The 22779-nt window shown below is 38.1% G+C and overlaps 1 protein-coding gene across 1 annotated transcript in view; it reads left to right on the top strand.

The window, feature by feature from the left end:
• CEP85L (centrosomal protein 85 like) overlaps nucleotides 1-22779 on the top strand; it is a 106734-nt gene that overhangs the window by 56786 nt on the left and 27169 nt on the right. Inside the window, exon 4 of the mRNA XM_044420176.1 lies at nucleotides 13488-13609. Within this exon, the coding sequence (XP_044276111.1) occupies nucleotides 13488-13609 (122 nt within the window). The remainder of the gene's footprint in view (nucleotides 1-13487; nucleotides 13610-22779) is intronic.

A 22779-nucleotide genomic window follows, 5' to 3' on the forward strand; every position in this document is an offset into this window, starting at 1 on the left:
CCACAGCTTCTCTTCTTATAATCTTCTCCATTTTCAGCTCGGCTGTCTTCTCTATCACCTTTTCCAAAGTCTTGCTTCTTTATGTTTCTTTGCATCCCTGTTTCTCAGAAAATGGTCTACTTGCCCTCCTTCCCTTAATCAAGCTACATCACTGATCCCCTCCTTTTAGCTTTCTTATTCCAAGGTTCCATTTAGATGCCAGGAAGCACTTCCTGACAGTCAGGACCCCGAGGGTGTGGAATGGGCTTCCATGAGAGGTCGTTGAGGCCCCATCGGTGAGGGTGTTCAAAGATAGGCTGGACATGCACATGGCAGGCATGTCGTGAGCGGAGCCAGCTGGTGCCGGAGGTCAGACTAGATGGCCCGGGAGACCCCTTCTGACTCACTCTGTTTCTATGTTTCTATTTCCTAGAAACATTTTTCAGTCAACTTCCGAGCCCTACTTTGCCCCATGGCTCCTCTTGTTGTTAAAGTTTAGGAGAGTTTTTAATCAAATCTCAGTTAAGCAATTCTATTCCTGCACAGAAAACTGTATGAAAAACAGGGGTTTCCTCCATGTAGAATCAGAATGTGTGTGAATTTTTCAAAGCATTTTACCCTATTTAGCTAGTTTCTTTAGAAGTTTTGTCACCAGATATGCAATCATGCCATTTTTTTGTTTTAGTGGTGTAAAATACAATTGACCCACACATTCCTGCATTCAGAATCTTTAAATGTTTTGCCATTTGGTGTGTGCACACATGACTGTGTGACTGGGTACGCATGTGTGTGTATGTACACACAAAATCTGTAGAGAGAGGAGAAATTATTTGAAGCACCTTCTGAAGATAAGTGAGGCTATGTACAGAGAACGTAGACATTTCATTGCCTGGCTACATTAGAAGAATCTGGGAAGCATAGAGTGATTTGGAATATTGTCACACATAAAAGCTGTGGATGTGTTTAAGCAACTTCCATTTTCTTCAGGGGACAAAAATGTGCAGCTGCTGCTTATGTGACCTTAAATGGAAATGATCTGGGCTTTCTCCAGAGGGAAAAGGAATCTACTACCAGAACATGTTTCTCTTTATTTAGAGATTCAATACAAAATTATTCAGGGTTCACTTCTAAGGAAAGAGGTATCTTGCTCCTTCTTGTAGCAGTGTGTGTGTGTGTGTGTGTGTGTGTGTGTGTGTAAACCGTATTGTAAATGACAACATTGTTGGCTATATACTGGAAATAACTCTAACATATTGTATACGGGCTTTTAAAACTGCAGGTGTATCTCTCTGTTTAATTCTAAAGTAAACAGACACTCATTTGTATGCTATGGTTAACAGCTTGATCTTGCAAGCGGCTGAACTATGTGTGTTGAAGACAGAGTTGAAGCTAGCCAAACATCATGTCATAGCCAACCCAGTGCATTGGCACATTTACTGATACTGTAGCATAATTTGTCACTATGTTCAATTTTACTGATACTGTAGCATAAATTGTCACTGTTATTCTTGCTAGAGTGCCAAAAACTTTTAAAGTCATAGTTGCAGAACCTATGTTGGTATAAAGTTTGATGCCTGCTGATGGGCCATATGTCGCTATGAGACCACACAAGTTTGCATGAAGACTTAATCATGGGTATTACCAGTTTTAGGATCCCTAGTGGCATGGTTTGGAAAGGCTTCCAAGACCATGGGAAGCCATTATCGGTCATAGCAGAAGATACCATGTTAGGTGGATCAATGGGCTGAATAACACAGTTTCATAAGATTAGAAATATATTTCTTGTGTAATTGCAATATACAACATAGTAGGGAGGACCTGTCCACCTGTCTGATTATAATGAGGTCAATACGCAGGTAAAAGCATAGAAATTGCCAATTGCATATATTCACACAAACTAAATATCTGATGCAGACTGATAACAACCTAATACATGGTACAATCACTCATCAGAAAAAAGAAGCACTTTTAAAGCTTTTCTTGCAATTGGTCTTGGTTTGATTCTGCATCATATTTTCAGACTTTGCCCTCTTTATGAGATCCGTGTCTTATTTAAACTTGTTCTTTTTTTCTTTTTCTATTTTTTAAATTGCTTTACAAAAAGGAAACTATTCACTGGGAACACAACCAGAATGTTTGCTAGACTAATAACAAATAAGACCAAATTTAGAATGTTAACATAGAGCATGAGAATGCTATTAATTCTTTTTTGAGAGTCCCTTCTCTCCTGTAATCAGTTTGAAGGAGGATGAAATATGATATGTGTATTATGTCTGCACAAGAGAAAAAGATTGGTATTTTATCTCTTATGAAGCTGGAAATAATGGTTATAATGTCAATATTTTTTCAACCATAATGATGATGGAAATTGCTGATTATATCCATGCCAGTCTGGTTCTCTTATTTTGTTTGAATGAAGCTGAGGATGTTCATGGCTGCAAGGATATAACATGTTTTGTGGAAGAGGCTCTAAGAATTTTCAAACACTGGAACTGATATTTTAGCAAGGTAAAATAAAAGGTATTCGAATTGATTGTGGTTTGTTTGTGAATGAAAATTAGCTTTAATGTTCTTCTGAAAACGCTAAAACATTCTGAGCCTTCTGCATCACCATCAGTGTTTAAACAGATACGAGACCTTCTAAATTCTTACCACATCCTATTTTTTATTGTTTTAACAAAACAAAAATACAAAACAACAATTTGTAATCTGCAGGCTGAGTTACATATCCAGCTTCATGCATTTGGATGAAAGTTTTTGAGTTATCTTTGAACTTTTGAGCATGGGCACCCCTGAAATACATCATGAAACTATTGGAGTATATTCTTTTTTGTCCTGCATATCATGCTGTATATTGTGTAGCAGTGTATCATTCTATGATACGCTGTGCTTTGTTCACAGCAAGCAACATCTGAGCATGTGCAAAGATGATGAAAGTTAAATGCTTAGCCTTGTGAAACAGATACATGCAGAAAATGTAAACTAATTTATAATCAGTCTTGGTTAAAATTACAAAAATACTAAGGTGTATTCAAGGCTCATACATTCAGGAATTATGAACCTACTAGGTACAACTTTTGAGTAACTAATTTTAAGTTTTGGTGGATCCCCTAGTTCTTTGGCCTATTTGGCTCATAGAAACAAAGCTAGACACTGGGTTGTTGGATTAGACCTTACAGTGTGAATTCACAATCATCCCTTATTCTATGTGTAAGATGTTACTTTAGAAAATGTTACATATTTGGCAAAGACAGCACCCGTTGATGTGCTATGAGTCTTGTAACTTAGGAGCTGCGATGAGTGTTTTTCAGATAAACCGTTCCAGGAAGCACTGAGATTAGCTGCGTTCTTTGACATGCTATGAGTGCTGGATGAACGCAGAGGCAAAGACATATGAAGGAGAGATAAAAGGCTGTGAGGCCAGTTGAGGTTCCAACAACCAAGAATTCTGGAGCTGGATTATCTCCACTTTAACTGCAATTACAGACTAGAGGCCAAAGATTGTATTTGTCAGTCAGGCTGTTACAATTTTTCAGCTGTGGTTTACATTTTTATCAGGAGAGCAATTCTAGCTTTTTACAACCAAGTAGAATTTACTCTAGTGCTCAAGGAGAGTGGTTTAGCTACTCTGTTCCATTCAAGCAGGTCTGGATCTCCCCAGCTGAACCAGATCAGTATGAACACTTTACTTGTTCTCACTGTTTTGTCTAGAGTTGTGTCTGGAGAAAGCATGATAGTATACTACCTTAGCTGCTGAGTGGTGACTGAGAGGGAGAGAAACTTCACACCTTCACTGGTTGGTGTTGCTATAAAGCCATGAAATCAAGATGCAGCCAGAAGCACCCAAAACGGGCATATACTTGCTATATCAATGAGGGAATATTAACAATCAGTCAGCAGAAATGAAAAGGCCTGCACCTCTTTTAAGTTGACTTGAATACAGGAAAAAGTGAGCATCCATAACGTGCTTCCTAGGCCACTAAAAGTATAAGTGAATACTCTGTGTGTGTGTGTGTGTGCGTGTGTGCTCCCCCCCCCCCCCCCGTCTCTGGAGGTCAAGAAAAGTGAGTTTGTTAATATGATGTAGCTCATGCATATGTGGTGTTCGAACTGTGGTGGGGATGGGCTGCTTCATGCTTGGAATTTCCTTAGCTTAAGAAATTGGGAAATTGATTTGAATGCTTTTCTTGTAGACAGTACAAGATAACCTTGTATAGAGGACTTACCTTCCAAATATCGGTGTCCCTTGTCCATGCTATAGCAACTGTTTTTTTGAATGAAGGTGTATATAATCATTCTCTATACATGTGCCACATGTATTTACAAGCCCTTATACAGACATATGCATCAACACACAAAGGACCATGACATGGTTAGAGGCATGGGCACATTTGCGTATATGCATGCATATGCACATCCCATATACATGCGTATGCGCATCCCATCCCCATCTCAGGTTTGCAAGAGGTAGACCTAGACCATAGGTGCTTATTAAATGTATGATGCATCTGTGAAACTTTATTATGTATTTGAGCAGAGGACTCATTATAATGGCAGTTTTATGTTAATTCCAACAGCCTCATACTGTGTATCTATGTAAATATGTAGGCCTCATATTAAGTCGGCTCAATATTTGGCTCACCAAAAAGAAAGTAGTTTACTAGCTATTTTCTCCTGGAGTCTTATAAACACCTTGCATTTGCTGTCATTCAGGTTTACAAAAATGGTTTTCTAGTTTTCAAGCAAGGAATGTCTGAGATGTATTCATCATTTTGGTATGTACGCCTGAGAGAAGCTTGTGAACTTTAGCCAAAGAAACCTCTAAGTAATTTTGTCTCCTCTCTTGTTAAATATGAGGTTCAGCTAAGGCAGAATTAAGCACCTACAAATCCCAGTGAAAGAGGAAAGCATATGCATATGTGTAAGAACATTTTAATTTAAGTAATTACCGATCAGTCTAATTAATTTTAAATACAGTCTGAATCTAAGCATATTTATTGCTTTTCTATACTACACTGTAGCTCACAGACTGCATGGGCAGTTTACAAATTTAAAATCATTTACACAATTCATAAAATGCTCATATTAAAAATACAATAAAAGACTAAATCAGTATGGCAAGACAACAAACATAGGACAGCAAACCACAGGAGCTATAATGATATATGCTAAACTATATACATTTAGTAGTACTTACTTTCAAGTACAAAAAATTTATTAGAAGCAGCTTTCTGGCATATTCACAAATTGCAGAAAAGCTGACAGCACAGGCCTATTCAGCCTGAGTATTTTATTTAGGTTGACGATGTGGAGAATCTTCCAAATTTTCCTCTAAAACAAAACAAATACTTAAGGTTTTTCTTTTTACATTGAGGAAACAAGTGATATTTAATTCACTGGTGATTAATAGGTTTGCCCATGAGTGTTAATTTAAACCTTGAGTATTAATTCAATTTCTGGAGAGTCAGTGTGGTGTAGTGGTTAAGAGCATGGGACTGGGACTCAGATGACCTGGGTTCTAGTCCCCGCTCAGCCATGGAGCCAATTGGGTGACTTTGGGCCCGTCACAGACTCTCAGCCCAACCTACCTCACAGGGTTGTTGTGGGGATAAGATGGAGGAGGAGATTGATGTAAGCTGCCCTGAGCCCTTTGTAGGAAAAAGGTAGGATATAAATGGAAAAATAAATAAATTTCTCTTTAATTTCTTTGGTTTTTACAGACTGTTTTTTCATTCTGTTGTGTCCCTGTATTAGTAAACAAAAGGTATTCTCTCATTTTACTCTTTTTTTTTAAACAAAACCTTTAGTCTGCACAATTATAGGAAAAATCCAGCTAGACTAATAGAATTGCTTCTCATGTTTTTAAATGAGAACACTTGTATGAAATTGCATTCATGTCTAGAAAATACATACACATGTAAAATGAGAGTGACAGTTTTAGAAGAGCTATGGGTAGGACAGGTATTATTGGCATTTATGTGTTTTTAAATACCTACATTTTTATTATGTTCACCATTATATTTCCATGTATTTTCATTCATGGGCACAACTAAGCTGCCTAACCCTAGAACTCCCGTAAAAATGGTATGTGACCTTTATCAGGGTGCTGACCTTTATCAGACTCTCTTTATAGTGTTAAGTGACAGAGTAGAACCAAATGGTGAAGTGTTTAAATGTCTCACCTTAAGTTTTTAGTTTTCTCCATGGACTTACAGTTATGCTGAGTAAATGAGTTGAAGCTGAGCAATTAGTCTATCAGAGGTTGATTGCTTCTCCACTTAGTAATAGCTAAATTAGGGACCAGGTCTTCTTTTTGAAAGGCAATTTTTGCTACCAGTTCTCCTGGTCTCTTGGAGAGTACTTCTACATATGATAGTCTTACACCTAATCTGTTCATTAAGCATCCATTAAGTTTTCCTGGCTCTTTAGCATGCATAACTCTGGTTCTATCTTTGGAATTTATAGTGGGTAGATGATGTTTTTAAAAGGTGGAGAGGAAAGGTCCTTTCTCTAAGGTGATTTCTACATTCTGAGGAAACAGTATTAACTTTTATTAAGCCCATTAAGTTTGTAACTTTGCATGCAACACTTAGGAAACCCTCTATTTGGAAATACTCTTATACCTTAATGTTGTACAAAACATGTTATAGCTTCATTAAATAAATATGTTAAATGACATTGTCTCTAGACACTGCAACAATACTTATTACAGATGTTTTGACATAAGAATTGAACCTAAAACATGAATGTTGCTCACATGCAACTTTTTCAACCAGAACATTGTATAGTTTGAATTTTTGACCTTTGTATTATTAGTGCGAACACCAAATGGATTATTAATGAATTGATAGTCATTCACTACTTTATAGTTCAGTGTTTAAAAGAAACTTTTTAGTAGTGTTCTTTCGTGCATTAAACAGCGTCAAAGGAGGTGAAAGACTGTAATGATCTTTAGTGAATTTAAACGTAATGGGAAGATAATAACAACACTTATTAAAACAAGTGCTGCTATACTTAGGAGAGACCTTCTGTTATCTCTGGAAAATTCCAGACACACTTGCTCTGAACGTCATTTGAAGTGCCACCTAGAAGTGTTGTCCATAACATTGGCCAGAATGTAAGCAGAAGGCTTTCTGGCAGATATGTTTCAGGCTTTGGTTCATGATTTAAAGAATTGCTTTCTTTGCTTTCTCTAACATTACATGCTAAGATGTCTAGCTGGCTGATAGGTATGGAAACATTTCTGTAGTTGGAGTTTTTTGGCTCCAGAAGTGCTATACAACTGAGAGGGCTTAGATTCTAATTCTTATTTTTGTCTTGTTGTGATGCCTTAGAATGAATGAAATGAAACAAAAACTGAAACAAAAATGGTAGGCTTTCCTCCCAAATTGGTTGTCATTATACTGATTTTATTTAGAAGAATCTTATTTCGTTTGATTAGCCAAGAAAGGAGTCAGCAGACAAATGGAGTTGCCATTGGATCCATTTTCAGTATCTACAGCCTGAAGACTGACTAAAAAATGTGTTCAAAAATTATGTAATTTAAAGGTTGATGCTGATATACTTTTTTAGTCCACAAATGTCCATGGGGTCACAGTTCAGAACACAAGGTTTCTGCATTTCTCCTAGAGTGTCATCTGGCTTGGTCAAACCTCCTGTGATATTTTAGGAGCCAAGACTACAATGTCATGAAAATTATAAAATGTATGAAAGTAGAGCTCTCATCTCCTTTGGTTTCTGCAGGAAAAAACTATCAAACATCCTTCCATAAATAATGGTATACATATTCTTCTTTGTGGTCTCTGACTCACACCTGCACTGAACAGCCATTTGGAACATTCTAGAACTAAACAGAGCTTTAAGTGAAATCACTCACATTCTTTGCACGCGCTCTGGGCATGGCTCATGCTTGCCTCTCAGTTCCTTTGTGCCTGCTGCAGTGACTAACATCATTTGTAACATTTATTTAGTCATTCTATTTCTACATTGTCCATCAGCTCAAAGGCTACCTGGGAGGCTTACAAAATCAAAATACAATAATAAATATAAAACAATCAGGATAAAATCACCATAAAAATACAATAATGCAGTATTATGTTGTTATAGCTACCATTGGCTAAATCAATCCTAGAGGTCCAATATAAATATAAAACATCAGAATAAAAATCTAACTATCAAAATACCGGGAAAATAAAAAAGGTTTTCACCAGGCATTGAAAGGAGCATAACGTGCACCTCTTTGGGGAGCTGATTTTACAGATGGAGTACCATGACTGAGGTTTCCCTTCCCCTAGTAGGTTTGTTTGGAGGGGGCTCTTTGACAAGAGCCTTTGCTGATGATCTCAGGGTTCAGGTAGGCACATAAGGAAGGAGGTGTTTCTTCAGATAACTTGGCCTCAAAACATTTAGGGCTTTAAATGTTAATATTAGCACTTTGAATCAGGCCCAAACTTCAATCAGTAACCAGTGTAATTGGTAGAGGCCTGGTGCGATGTGTTTGAGCTGACCAGTCCCCTTTATCAAACTCACTGCTCTATTCTGTACCAACTAAAGTCTCCAGACTGTCTTCAAAGGCAGCATCAAATAGAACACCTTAGAATAGTCCAAATGAGAGATTACTATAGCATGGATCACTTTTGCTAGGCTCTGCTTGTCAAGATAGCGATGTAGTTGGTAAATCAGTTGAAGCTGATATAAGGTGCTCTTATTCACTGAGTCAACCTGTGACTCTAGTGACAACCCAGTATCTAGGAGCACCCCCTTGCCCAGTACCTGTTCTTTGTCCTTCCTGACATTTCCTTTTTCTTGATCATGCTCTTCCTTCCTGATGTTGGAGCCCAGCTTGCCTGTGGACCTTGCCTTTGCCTCTGATTCTGCCATGCCTTGTTGGTATCTGAATTTTGCCTGTTCTTGACCTTGCCTTTGATTTTGCCATGCCATGTCCGTACCTGATCCTCACCTGCTTCTGACTTTGCTTTCACCTCTGGTATTGTGCCACCATGTTGGTAGGAGACCCTCACCTGTTCTTGACCCTTCCTTTACTTCTAGACCTGTCATGCCCTATTGGTATCTGACCTCACTTGTTCCTGTGTCTACCTTAACCTTTGTTTAGACCAGTACCTGACCTTAGCCTTTGTTTGGACTTGGGTTTGCCTCTGATCCTCTAGCATCTCACAAAGACTGCCATCCTGCTCCAGGACCCTAGCCCCAGTATTCCAACTTTAGCCACCTGCTCTGTGTCATAGACCTGACAACTGCAGTTGTAGCTCTCTAGACCTGGACCCCAACATTCATTTCCTGTTTCTCCCTGATTTGGTCAAGCACTGTCCACACTGGTGGATAATTCCACCTCAACTGTTGCAAGGGTTCAACCCTGCCAAATAGTAACAGTCACTATACACACTTTCTCCCTGGTTGGAGGGGCGGCTCATTAATGCTCTTTCATAATCAAAAGACTGTAGTCTCAATGGGAATAAGCACTGCATGTCAACCAACTCAAACTTCTCATGGTTGCTAAAGCCCTGTAGCTATCCAAAAGCTCCATCACAGGGCAAGTCATAAAGATCACAACAGATAATAGCACCATAGTTATCTACATGAAGGACCAAAGTAGTACAAAATCTCTTCCTCTCCTAAACATCTCCTCGGCCTCTGGAACCGGTGCATTTAACATCACATTACTTGATATTATAGTCATACAGTTGATGGGAACATCCAGTATCCTTGACTATTCACTTAGCAGGTCAGGAACCTCCCTTCACAAATGGGAACTTGCACCAAGAGTCTTACAGATGGTTTGCAACAGATAACACCGACCCAGCATACATCCTGTTGCCACAGAGTCCAGCACAAAATGTTACTCCTTCTGCAGGCTTGTGAACAAAATATCCAGCAGCAGGGCTCCTTGTATGGTGGTCCAGGCAAATGTGGTTCACTGTGCTTTGCGCCCATCACTATACTTTGTGAAACTGAATTCAATAGTTTGACTACACTGTATGGAGCAGTATTTCTTTCTAGCTGCTTTGGAACTTCCACCAGTCAGCTTTATGGGATGATAGCATTGCATCCTGGTGTTATTAGAGACTAAAAAATAAACTCTTATCCATTCTTTCCACATTATGCATGTTTTAAAACATCTCTGTCATGTCTCCCTTTATTCACCTTTTTTCCCTAAGCCAGGGGTCGGCAACCTTAAACACTCAAAGAGCCATTTGGACCCGTTTCCCACAGAAAAGAAAATACGGGGAGCTATAAAACCCTTTTGACATCTAAAGTGAAGATAACACTGCATATATCGTTTTTTACCTTTGTGCTATGTATAAAAAACTACAGTGTGCTGCATTTATGAAATCAATGAATGATTCTTTTATATAATCTCCATCTGTGAACGGCTTCCCGTCCTGACTATTTCCTGAGCGGCCACAAAACTAGCATATGTAGTTGAATTTGCAGACTTAATCCACTTCTTGAGATTATTTTTGCTCAGATCAACCTTCCGCATCAGGTCCGAAATGGCTTTTTTCCTCTCATCTCCATCTGAATATTTTGCAGCGAAGGGTGTGTGTTTATTCTGGAAATGTCTTGCAACATTCGACTTTTTGTTGTTTGCCAATTTCTCACCACATGTTACGCATACTGGTAAACCAGTCTCGTCAGCAGTGAAAGCAAATGAATCTGCCCACATACCATTAAACGTTCCGTTTTCTTCTGAAACTTTTCTTTTCTTGGATTTATCCATGGTTGGCCTACAGGGGGTCGAACAGCTCAATAAATCGCATGCCGGCGGGTGTCGCACATTGGTGGTTGTGACGCATATTTTGAGCGACAGGGAGCTGCAGCAGAGTGTTGAAAGATGGGTTTCTGACCCCTGCCCTAAGCCAAACAATTCTATTACAGAGGTGTAACTTTTCCTAATAGTGGAATTGCTCCAGCCCCTTGATCATTAAATTTGCCCTTTTCTGCCTTTTTCCTACAATATCCTTTCTTGGGTGCAGTGATCGAAATGGCAGAGAATACCCTAAGTGTGGTTGTGCCAGAAATTTGTGTATAGGGAATATGATACCTGCAGTTTTAATTTCAGCTGTCTTCCTCATATTGCCTAATTTGGAGTTTGCCTTTTTTACAGCAGCCACATACTAGGTTGGCATTATCACTGAGCTGTCCACCACACCGCATCAGCATATATTTGCAGTTGAGATTTTTTTGCCCCAGTCAGCATCAGTTTACACTTGCTTACACTAAACGCAGTGTAGAGAGGTCCTTTTGGACCTCCTCACAATCCCTTTTTGTTTTAAATGCTCTAATTTAATGTCATCAACAAAATTAGCCACTTCACTGCTCACTATTAATTTCAGATCTTTATGAATATGTTGAAAAGTATAGGTCCCACTGCAGATCCCTATTGGACCCCACTGTTTTCATCCCCCCATTTATTCCTGCTTTCTGTTCTCTAACCAATTACTGATCCATATCAATTCCCAGTCAGCTCCTAAGTACAAACCATGAAGTACAGTACATAACCTTTAGGGAACTTCTAAAAATATACTTCTTTCAGCAGCTGAAGTATTTTGATTGATTGATTGAACAACCATCAGTTGATTGCTTCTAGTTACTTGTGTGTTCAGTTCACCAGAAATTCAAATGTAGACTGTCCTGATCCATATTCTCATCAAGTGAACTATCAGCATCCGTGTGGATGGTAGCTGTTGCTTCAGAACACTGCACTAAGTTTTTGGTGCTGCAAGAGCTGCTGTCTAGAAGTGGTCTTAGGAGGAAAAGTGTACAACAGGGACAGCACATAAGCTTCATCAGTGAGTAGACGTACTGGCCTGTAGAACCCAACAGTAGGACAGTCATACAGCAAATGGATACTGCTTCATTGGCATCTTTCTGTCACTCACCTTAGTCCTGTGTAGCAGCAAGATTCTTGTTGGTTGACTATTCTTACTATTACAGAACATGTGTTAACTTAATTCTAAAACTGGTTTGATGCTACATGAGTCCATTATTATTTTTTTTTGTGCAGAAGCTCTTGCAATAGCCCAATGTTGTGTACAATCAGAATAATTATATAATGTGTAAAAGGCCCATATTGTCCTTGTATTTATTTTCTTACTGCAGTTCAGAATAATTTGACATCAAACTACACTCCAAAAACCATTCAGCTACAGTCCCTAAGCAGTTCACTTTTACATTTCAGTGTTAACTTCTGTATGATTTTCCTGAATTAATTAAATTGTCAGACCCTTTAGGATATCAGCCTTAATATTTGGAAATATCAGGTTACCTGTATTTTGGTAACAGATAATTTTATCAGCCTAGGAACCTGCTGTGAGTATTCAACACCATGTGTTCTATATGAATCAAAAGTGTTGCTGTTGTTCTGGGCACTATCAAGGGAAGTATATTTATAGTATCAGGGAAAAAAGTTGGATACAAGTAGTGGAAAATTAATGTGTAGGCTTTGGAGCAAGGAACAAAAACAGTTCAGCCTCATAACATTGAAATAAACAACAAATGCCAGGTAAATTCCCTCCATGCACAGAGAGAGATATACACAAACTTACCTCCCTACAACACATATCTTTCTTCAAAAAGTTTTGTACACTTATATATCTATCACTGAGTACTATTTTAGATTTTTATATTCCCGTACTTCACAATTCATCAGCCAATTTTACAGGAAGTGAGAGTTGTCAGTGCTCCATTCAATCTAGAACAGAGTCCTTTCCTTTTTGTCCTAGATAGAATTTGTACTGTTGTAAGGTATATTTCTTGAAAACATGCATACTGGATTGACAAAATATATTTATTTTAAACTCCTCACTAACTTCAGTCTTCACTCACAAGAGAAGGCAAGTTTACTGGCTCCTGGTAAAGTGGTGCTTCTAGTAGCACAGAGCAAATGATCAGGACATAAATCTGATTCATAGTAGAGTTCATTTCGTGGGAATGCACAGCAGTGTTCTTTAGAAGAGCAACTACAAATAACAACTTCATGCATCATAAATCTTTCCTTCATTTAGCAGAGCTGGCTTGCATCATAAAATTAAAATCCAACAATGAGATCTTCATCTTCATGATTTTTGTAACCTACAACTTTCTGTAGCATAGCTGAAGGAGGTAAAATGCTTTATTTGTGCCTCCAAACTATAATCAAATGTGTTTAATGACAGTGAAATACCAGAAGAATCCGTATGCCCATGTGTAATTCTTCAGTTAGTTTCAAAATGTAAAGCAAAGCAAAAAGAAAAAACCACTAGGTAGATATACTGTAGATTATGTAACTGCAAAATAGTTCTATACCAATCAGGGGAAAAAAGTAGAGGAGGGATTGCTTTCTTACAGCCTTCCACGAAAAAATGTCTGAAGTATCTTTCTTCCAAGCAAGCATCTTGACAATATTTTTATATGTGTAAACCTGGTGGGTAGGACATGGAGAAAGGGTGATACTACTCATTTTGTGTTTCTCTGATGGCATTTGTTTCCTTATTTGCATTTTTCTACAGGTTCTTAGTGGATCATCTCACCAGAGTTACCCAACTGCTAGCTTTCAGGACTACAATAATTGGGAATCCCTGATGAAAATCAAAGAAGGGTTATTAAGACAAAAAGAGATTGTGATAGATCGGTAAGTAAATTTACTCTTCCAGTTGCTTTAGAATTGCCTTTAAATCTGGTGAGGATCCTGGACACTGATCTCCCAGAAGTGTGGAGAGGTGCTCTGTAAAATATGAAAGAAGAATGCAAATTAGCACGATCTAAAAGTGGTTTGAATGAAGTAATGAGAATTGGATCATTGTAGGAGTTATATTGGAAGCATCATAATGCCATTATATAAATTGATGGTACATAGTTAGTTCTCCTGGTCCTCTCAGCAGCTTTCAATACCATCAACCATGGTATACTTCTGGATAGCCTGGCCAGGTTGGGGGTCGGAGGCACTGCTTTGCAGTGGTTCTAAAGGTCTTCCCATGAAGTTTATTTGTATTACATGGAGGATAAATAAAAGAAATTGCCTATCTAAAACACATAGGAGACTATTAATTTATGGAGATTGGAAGTTAAGAAAAATGAACAGAATAGTTGAATTTGAGTCAGGAGTATAACTACATTAGAAATTAGAATTAGCAAGTTCCCAAGCTTTGGTAATGCTTAGAAGATGGTTTGCAGAACCCAGTGGAGAAGGATGAGCCCCAGTGTTTTTTACACAAAAGCATCTATTTGCAAGTATTTGGACCATCATACAAAATGAATAACGTGCAATAATCTATTTCAATAGCCTGTAGTTTTCTAGTCAGCAATCAAAACTTGATATATCAGCAGTTAATACTTTGTTCTAAGAATGTAGCTTCCAGTAGTTTTTATGTTTTGGGGTATGCAACCTGGTGCCCTCTATAGTTGTGAACTACAACTCCCATAATCCCTGATCACTGGCCTTGCTTATGGAAGCTGTTGTTCAAAAGACCTGGAGGGCAATAAGTTGCCTATGTACAGATTGGTTTCATATATAATATGAATGTGGTATATATCTGCTAGTGTTTGTAGTCTGTGCTTATACAATTATGGATGATTTCCTCTTACCCTGTAAGGGATTCATAAAACCAGGATTATAACTGGATTCTCTGCAGCACGAGATGCTATGAATGGTTGTTGTTGAAGTATTTCAACAGGTTCTTAGCTTGTCAGTGTTTGTCATGAGGGCCGTTTCTAGGTAATGGAAACATAGTCAGAGTTTCAGATTAGTAATTCCATCTCTGTGTGCATTACTATAGCTAAAGCAACTTTGTAGCAGAAGGGTGACTATGTGCTATGAAGGATGGCCCCATGTTGTTTATCAAAAGGTCAGAAAACTTACTGAGTTTACATTAATTTACTTGGGAGGCATTATTTACTGATGCCAAACAAGTTTCAAGGTATAGTTCGATGCTAGAGTGGGGTGGCTCCCTGCTGACACGCATGTCCCCCAGAGTGGTGCTTCTGAAGGTTATGTGACACTGTGGGTAGTAGAGTGCTTACAAGAAGAAAGAAGGGAAAGCCCTACCCCAGTGTGTGCACAGAAAGAATTTCCGCTTCCATGGGATTCTTTCGTTCCCAGTCATTATCGTTTACATGGGCAAAACTGCAGAGTCAGAACAAGTTCATATGACTGAACTGATATATTGAGGATATAAAAACTATTCAGAGCTGGTCATATGGTAAAAGAGTAAGATTACCTCAGGAACTGCCAAACTAGATAAGGTTGGACTGTGAACTGGAACTTGCTTGTAAGAATCAAATGAACACTGGGGCGGGGGGGTGGGGGTCTGCTTGTGTGTAAATATTACTGAATCCATTTAACCCCCATTCTCAGTCCAGTTTTCCAGTCCAGGAAAACAGGCAAGAGTATGTGGCTCTTGAATGAATAATATTTAGATAACATCAATGCTGGATTTTGTTCCTAGAATAGTCCAGCTGTTCCTTTGTTTATAATGCAAAAACAAAGAATGTAATGCTCTGGATATAAGTTGCTCATTCTCACTGAAATAAGTTTGTATTCTTTAAAAATTATTAATCTTTACTTGACTTTATTTTTAACACTAGAGGGAGTAGTGGATTCTTGCATGATTTTTAACTAGTTTATTGATTGTGTTTCTACTCCAGTGCTTTAAAAACATACATCATACAATCACTGGTTTGTAATGGTTTGGGTTGTTCTGACCTTGATTGGCCATTGCATGCTACACATTTCCACTGCAGTGCTGAGGCTAATACTGGCACTGTTTATTTGGCAAGGATTGCCTAGAATGGTAGTGTGAATAAATGCCAAATGCTAAACATATGACATAAGTCCCTGAAAATAATAGCACACTCATCAACATTTGCAGTGTTCTCTTCTAAACAGCTTAAGGGTGTTCAAAAGGCTTTTTAAGGAAAGGTATATTCAAAGGTTAGGATTTGAATGAATGGCTTTTCTTTCAGAGGGTATAATGATGCTTGCAATTCTGAAACAGCTGCTGAATCTTGGGTTTATCACCATAAGCAGAACTTCGGTTAACTCACTCCCAAATCGTTGAATTAAATACTTTTATTTTTGGCTTGTGGTAGAATTGTTTTTGCTTTGCTTTGTTCATCTGATAGTATGCAGTTGGATCTGTGTGGGTAATAGTACTCTGCTATTTGAAGCACAACACTGGGCCATGCCAAAATGATTTTCTCCAAATGCACAGCCTTGACAATTCCTAGTTCATTCAGATGAACAAAGCTAAATCATGGGCTACATAATTGTAGACATAGTTGACAGTGGAAGCTAGAAAAAGCGCCAGTGTGATCAAATTGCTTTTGGTTTTATCTATAAACTAATATTTAATGGACTGATTCACACAATCAAACTGCCCCATGATTTACTTTAAAAAAACTTTCATATTGCCCAACAACAAGCCATGAATTATACAAAGGCTGGCTTTGTACAACCCTGCCACTTGGGTTCTCATGACATGACAACCTGTGGTCAGGCAGTGAATATTCAAATTCATCCAGGTATGCATCCCAGCCCACTATGGCTTAAGCCACAACAGGATAATTCAACTTTGGGAAATGGCTCTGTGCCTACTGAAGGAGGAATGTGGAGAATAGATTGACTTTAACTCTTTTTTTTTACCACCGTAGTCTTGCGTCCTCAGCTATGCATCAGAAGAGTGCAGTCAGTTATTTTGAAGGTACATAGTGATGGTAGGGAAGATGAAGATGAATATATGATATGCATCCCTAAGTTTGAATATAGACAGCTTCTTGGGCAGTCTGAGAGCCTGCTGTTCCATGAGAAAGGCTGGAACTGTCCAGATGCTGAGGCATAATATGACAACCATGAAAGTTAGTCCATGTATGCAAGGCTTGCCTGTTCTCCTCTTGGCACAATGATATGCTCTAATTGCACAGTATGCAAACCTTTATGCATGTGTGGAGGATTTTGGAAACCTTTGTTTTTGTTTGGCTTTTGATCTCTGTATTTTCCTGTGGTAAAATTTTGAAAACAAGATACTCTGATGGACAAGGTAATACTTAGTGGCAATATTTCCTTTCTTTTCTGCAGATATTTGGGATGAACAAAATTGGAAAAGGATGTAGGATATCTGCCCACTCTAGTTAAAGCTATAGATAGATTGTAATCTGAGTCTGAACCTGAACGTTAAAGTGTTGTCTTACACCTGGGCAAGAACAGAATTATTAACCTCAAATGAGATTCTGGGAAGCTGCTACTTGTCAGGGAAGATGATACCCAGCTAGATGGTATCATCTAATATAACCTTATATAAGTTTACAACCTCTATTTTAAAGAGAATCAGTAACAATAAATTTTGGGGGTTCTTTTGAAGGTAGTAAGGACAGATCTCTTGTCATACTCTGCCTTTCTCTAATATTGAGCCTTTGGGAGGCATTTATTTATTTATTTAAAACATTTCTATGCCGCCCCATCGCAATAAAGCCTCGGGGCAGCGCATGCATAAGGTTTTGTATTTCCACATTAACCATTGGAAAGGAAATGGGCAGGACCAAGATATTTCTCAGATAAAGACAAAGAAAATCTAATTAAACTGCAGGCTAGTTTGAAAATTCTATAGATGTATTTCCAACAGTGAGTGAATGTGATTGAACTTTCAATCTGAAATATCCGAATAGTTCAGAATTACATTGAACTACTTTTTAAAGTGTCAAACATTTCAGAAATTGAGAGGTTCTTGCTCAAATAAAGGCCTTTTATATCTTTGGCTGCATGTGAACATTTTTTTTCCTGTTGAGAGAAGACTAAGCCTGCCTAGTTCAACTTCCTGATTCCATGAATCCAGCCTTTCTGGGAGCTCACATAGCTGTTTCCTGTTGCTTTATCTCCAGCCTCTGGTCTTCAATGTCTTGTATTATACAACTGCGGTTACTAATGATATTAGATAGACCTCATTCCTCCATGAATTTGCTTAATCATTCTATTTGCAAAGTTCATAGGTGAGCACTGATCCCTCCATAACCAGAAATGTATGATTCATACGCAGCTGATGAGTATCATTCAGTTTGGAGGAATCCCAGTGTTTGTAAAACTGCAGAAAATATTGAAGGAAAAAACCTCAAGGGGAAGGGAATCCCAAAGATCCCAGTGAGGACTGAGTACACTGAGTAGCTACAAAGCACTGAGATGGTTAGAAAAGAAAACTGGTGGTGGTGTGGAAATAGAATTGACTGGACATGCTACTTGCATGACAGTGGTTTCAAAATGCTACAGATCAGCAGCTACTTGGACTGCCCTAGCCATAGCCTCCTCTTTAACAGCCACTTCTAGTCAATTCCATCCCCCCACTTTAAACACTGGATTTCTTCATTATGTTCATAAGCAGTTCTACAAGCAACTCAGTAAAATAAAAAATGAGAAATAATGACTAAGCTGACTCTAATTAAGCTTTCTGTTTCCATCAACTGTGAATCTAGTTCTTCTAGTGTAAAAATGAGTGAAAAGTGGGAAGCTGTATCTGGGTGTCTCTTCTTCCATTGTCTTTTGCTCCCATTTTTCTCATTCTCTTTTGTTCTTTTGAGAGAAATGAACAAAGGAAGATTAAAAAGAGACTTGTTAATATTAAAAGGGTGGAGAGAACCATCTCTTAGTCTGGAAAGATCATTTCCTGTTTCACACAAAGGAACTTTCCCAGGGATGGGACTGTTTATAGACATTATTGAGAAATTCAAGATATTTTTGCAGTTGGAACTTAGTACAAAGGTATATATCTCCACAATGCCATACCCAGCCCACAGCATCCTAAGAGAGCAGCAAGAGAAATGTTTCTGCTTTAACACAGTTCTTATTTAGTATAAAAAGTAAAAAAATCCAAAGGAATTGCCATTTATTGTTCCCATATTGCAGGTTGGAAAGGGCTGTGGCAAAGAGAAAGTGGCTTATGACATCCCCAGAAGTGTGATTCAGACTGAATACTGTAGGTTTCTTTCTGACTGGCTTACAGCTGAGCTGAAGCTGAGAAGAGTAGTGTATAACAACCCTACAGTTTTACCATTGCTTTTATTTCCAAATTGCACCATGGGCTGAGAAAGTAAGGTACAATAATCTTCCTGTTATGTCCCTTTTGAAAGTTGTGCAGCTGTGGTAAGAGAGAAAAGCTTAGGACAACCTTCCAATGAGGTACACAAGTCAGAGATGGAGATGAGACTGGCTTAGGTCCCCAGTCAAAAAACTGGCATCCTCCTCAGGCTGCAGCTATGTCCATGCTATTTAAATTGGCCTCCCAGCCCTCTTTCCAGTCCAAACACAACCCTCATTGCATGCAGAACAACATTGTTATTGTATTGCATATTAAGAGAAAGCAAAGGTAGAGAAGGGATTTTGATGCTGTTATTTTTTTAGTCCCACTTGGTCATAGGCTTAGGTACTAGATGTGCATTGCAGTGTTGGTGGGGGGCCCCATATTTTGTTTTGAATCCCATCTAAACTAGTGGTTATCACCATATTTCAGGATTCTATTGTTGCTGCTTCTGCTTAATTTCTATACCACCCAATAGTCCAAGCTTTCTGAGTGATGCACATCAAGTTTTCTACTGTGTGAAAGAATGTTTCTCAGTCAACTTCAGTGGGTCTCCCAAGTTTTAATGTTATGGATGTGTGGGGGACTGTACTGTGTAGCTGTTCCATTTATAAACACTGTATCATGCTGTCCCAGCTTTTTCCCTCTTAAAATAACAAGTCTGTGATGCCTGAGACCTTTCTGAGCTCTAGGATAACCTTTTACAATGAGGCAACTAGAACTGTACGTAGTTGGAGGAACCCATCTAGTGCTTTCCCCCAGTGGAAGACGTGCCTTCCCCCATGATAGATGTAAGTAGAACAGTTTCTCCCCATAGCTCCTGTATGCTGTCGCACCTGCATTTTGTGGGGCAGGGGAGACTATGGAAAACATTCTGTTCATGTGCAGTGTTCAATACTAGTATTCTAAATGTGGCTGCACCAAGGAATCATATAATGAAATATATACTTTCTGTTCTTCACCAGTTGTGGAGACAAAAAATAGAAATGCCTGAAATAAATTAACTTTGTTTTCTGTTCCTCCTTTTGATGTAGAAAATACCTTTGGGGGCTAAAATTAATTCTGTCCATTCAGTTGTCAAATATGAGCAAGAGAATTCTGGAAGGGGGCATAAGTGCTTGCAATTTGCATGCTTAAATATTCATTTTAATTTATATGGTTAAGAACATAAGAATCAGGATCATACCAAGGGTCCATTAGCCCAGCATTCTGTTCCCGCAGTGGCCAGCCAAGTGCCTCAGGATCCCACCAACAGAGCATGGATGCAACAGCACCCTCCTGCCAAATTCTTCAGCAGCTGGTATACATAAGGTATATAGCTTATGATGCTGGAGATAGCTTATAGCCACCAGGAACAGTAGCCATTGATGTATCTTGTGGAAAAAATAGATAGTTTAACTACGCATTATGAGAAGAATAACCTCTTTTGATTGGTCCTGAATCTTCTGCCAATCAGGTTCATGTTGATTATTCTTGTTAAATATCAATCCTGTATTTATTTTAGAAATATTATGCTGTTTTAGCACTGTTTACATGTAAACATTTATGCATACAGAGGCTAAATCTATATTTAAAGTGATAATAGATCTGCAACATTTTAAAGGAGTAAAAATCACGTTTGTATTTAGTCTTTGGGGAAAGTTTTCTGTCATTTGTCTCCTTAGCTTTAATGAGCAGGAAAAAATAAGAACAACAAGAAAAAGACATCAGTTACGAAAATGGTGAAAAATTCACCTTTGGCCCCAACAGCTGTGAAATGGTAGGCTTCTGAATATGGTGGTGGTTGTGCTGTGAATCCTTCCCCTGCCCCCCAGGATTGTTCTGTTAACATGTTCATGAAAGTGCAATGTAAATTACTTGAGATAACAGAATGGTACTTACATGAATGGGGTGGCATACAAGAATCCCAAATAAATAAATACATACATACATACTTGGGTCAAAGATAGGCTTATATATAAAATAAGGGAAAATTCAAAGTCTTCTCTGTAGTTGCTCTTGAAAACAGATGTTTCTACCTTAAAGGAAAGAAAGATGAGAGGTATTTATAGATTTCTTTCCCATTTTGGAGGTCACATTTAATATGTAGTTTGTATAAATTTCCTGACTCAAGAAGCAAAAATCTATCACTTACTATAGAAGATACTTTTCTAGATAATTCTTAACGATATTTATTTATAATGGTTTTTTTAAAGGGTGCTTGGATAAATTAGCATTTTGTTTCCTAAACGCCTTTTGGTGTTAAACTGAATAGGACACATTCCCTTTGATACTTACAGAGATCAGTTGTTGCCCCTGCCCCAAGTCTGAAAAGCAAAGCAAAGGAAAGCAGTTCTCCACAAAAATTCAGAATGCTGGGTTCCCTACTACTTAATTGATGTATTCATACTGTTGTTACCCAGTATTCATAGCAAAGGCTTAGTATATTTTATCATTGAAAACAGAGATGGTTGTGCTATATAGACAGTGTCTCTCGGAGAGATATGGAAGACAGTATGAGTCCTGGACAAATCAAGAGGGGCCCTTGAGGTGGGAAGACTAAGAGTTAACACTGAGAGAAGTGTGGAAGCTGGTAAGTGTAAGGGTGTTAAAGAACTTAGCAAATGGGAACAGATTGGAAACATTTGGAAAAAGAATCTATCATTGACTTTGGAAGTAAGGTATTCTACTTCAGCTTGTGACCCCAAATTGCTGCATAGTAGACTTGAGAAGGTTTTACACTCTGGAAACTATTGGAAAGTGCTAGAATTACCTGTAGACTGGCAGACTGTTGGGTATAGTATTTCCATTGCTCTGTTCTGACTAGCCTGTGAGATCATCATGCTATTATTTTTTTTAAGTAAAGTCCCATCACCATGTGGTTATACAGTGGATTAATAGTAACAGCTGTTGGGGTAACAAAGGATTAAAGCAACCATTCACCATCATCAGCAATGAAATGCAAGTGGCATGACGGCTTTTATTGTCAGACTGCTCTGGAGATTTATAGGATTATATGTAAAATAGGGAATGTTGCTGCAGAGTTTCTTTGGCATCCTTTTTAACAGCTATTATGTTTGACAAGTTTATTTTAAAAGAAGTTGGCTTTAGTGTGAACATTAATGTTGTACAAGATAATTACATAAGAAGTAAGTGCAACAGTAAAAATTCTTCCATTTTCAGCTTGGGAAGGAAACTCTTAGAATAGGATATAATCCTAAATATATGTTAAATATGCAAGTAATAAAATTACTTAAGGCACTTTATTGAATTTACCTGTAGCAAAATGAATTGGATTCACATGTATCCTGCCCTAAATGCTATATAGATAACATTGAAGAGGCAATAAAGCAAGTCTGGGGATATACAAGGTTAAATTCCCTTAAATTTGCTTGTTCAGTATTTGTTTGAGAAACCATCTTGCAAGAGAGAAGTTAATTCTGCAACAGATGGCCAAGTATTATTCCATTAGCCAAATACTAAAACATCTTCAGTGAGATCAAGGCCATATAGTTTTCATCCCAATTCATAGAATATATGCATTTAAAACTAGTATTTAAAAAGTAGTTCTTCTGGCAGTAAGGTAATTTTTAATGACATTGCTACAAAACAAATGTTGTTTCAGATATTTGACTTGTGTTAGAGCACAGACAGTAGGAAGCAGATAAATAGTAGGAAGTAGAAACAGTAGTCTGCAAAATCATCTGAATTTAGGATGAAAAGATTTAATTATAACAGGAATAATTGTGCCTTGAAACCCATA

This window comes from Varanus komodoensis, unplaced genomic scaffold (assembly GCF_004798865.1).
Source record: "Varanus komodoensis strain SLA01 unplaced genomic scaffold, ASM479886v1 scaffold1, whole genome shotgun sequence".
Lineage (NCBI taxonomy): Eukaryota > Metazoa > Chordata > Lepidosauria > Squamata > Varanidae > Varanus > Varanus komodoensis.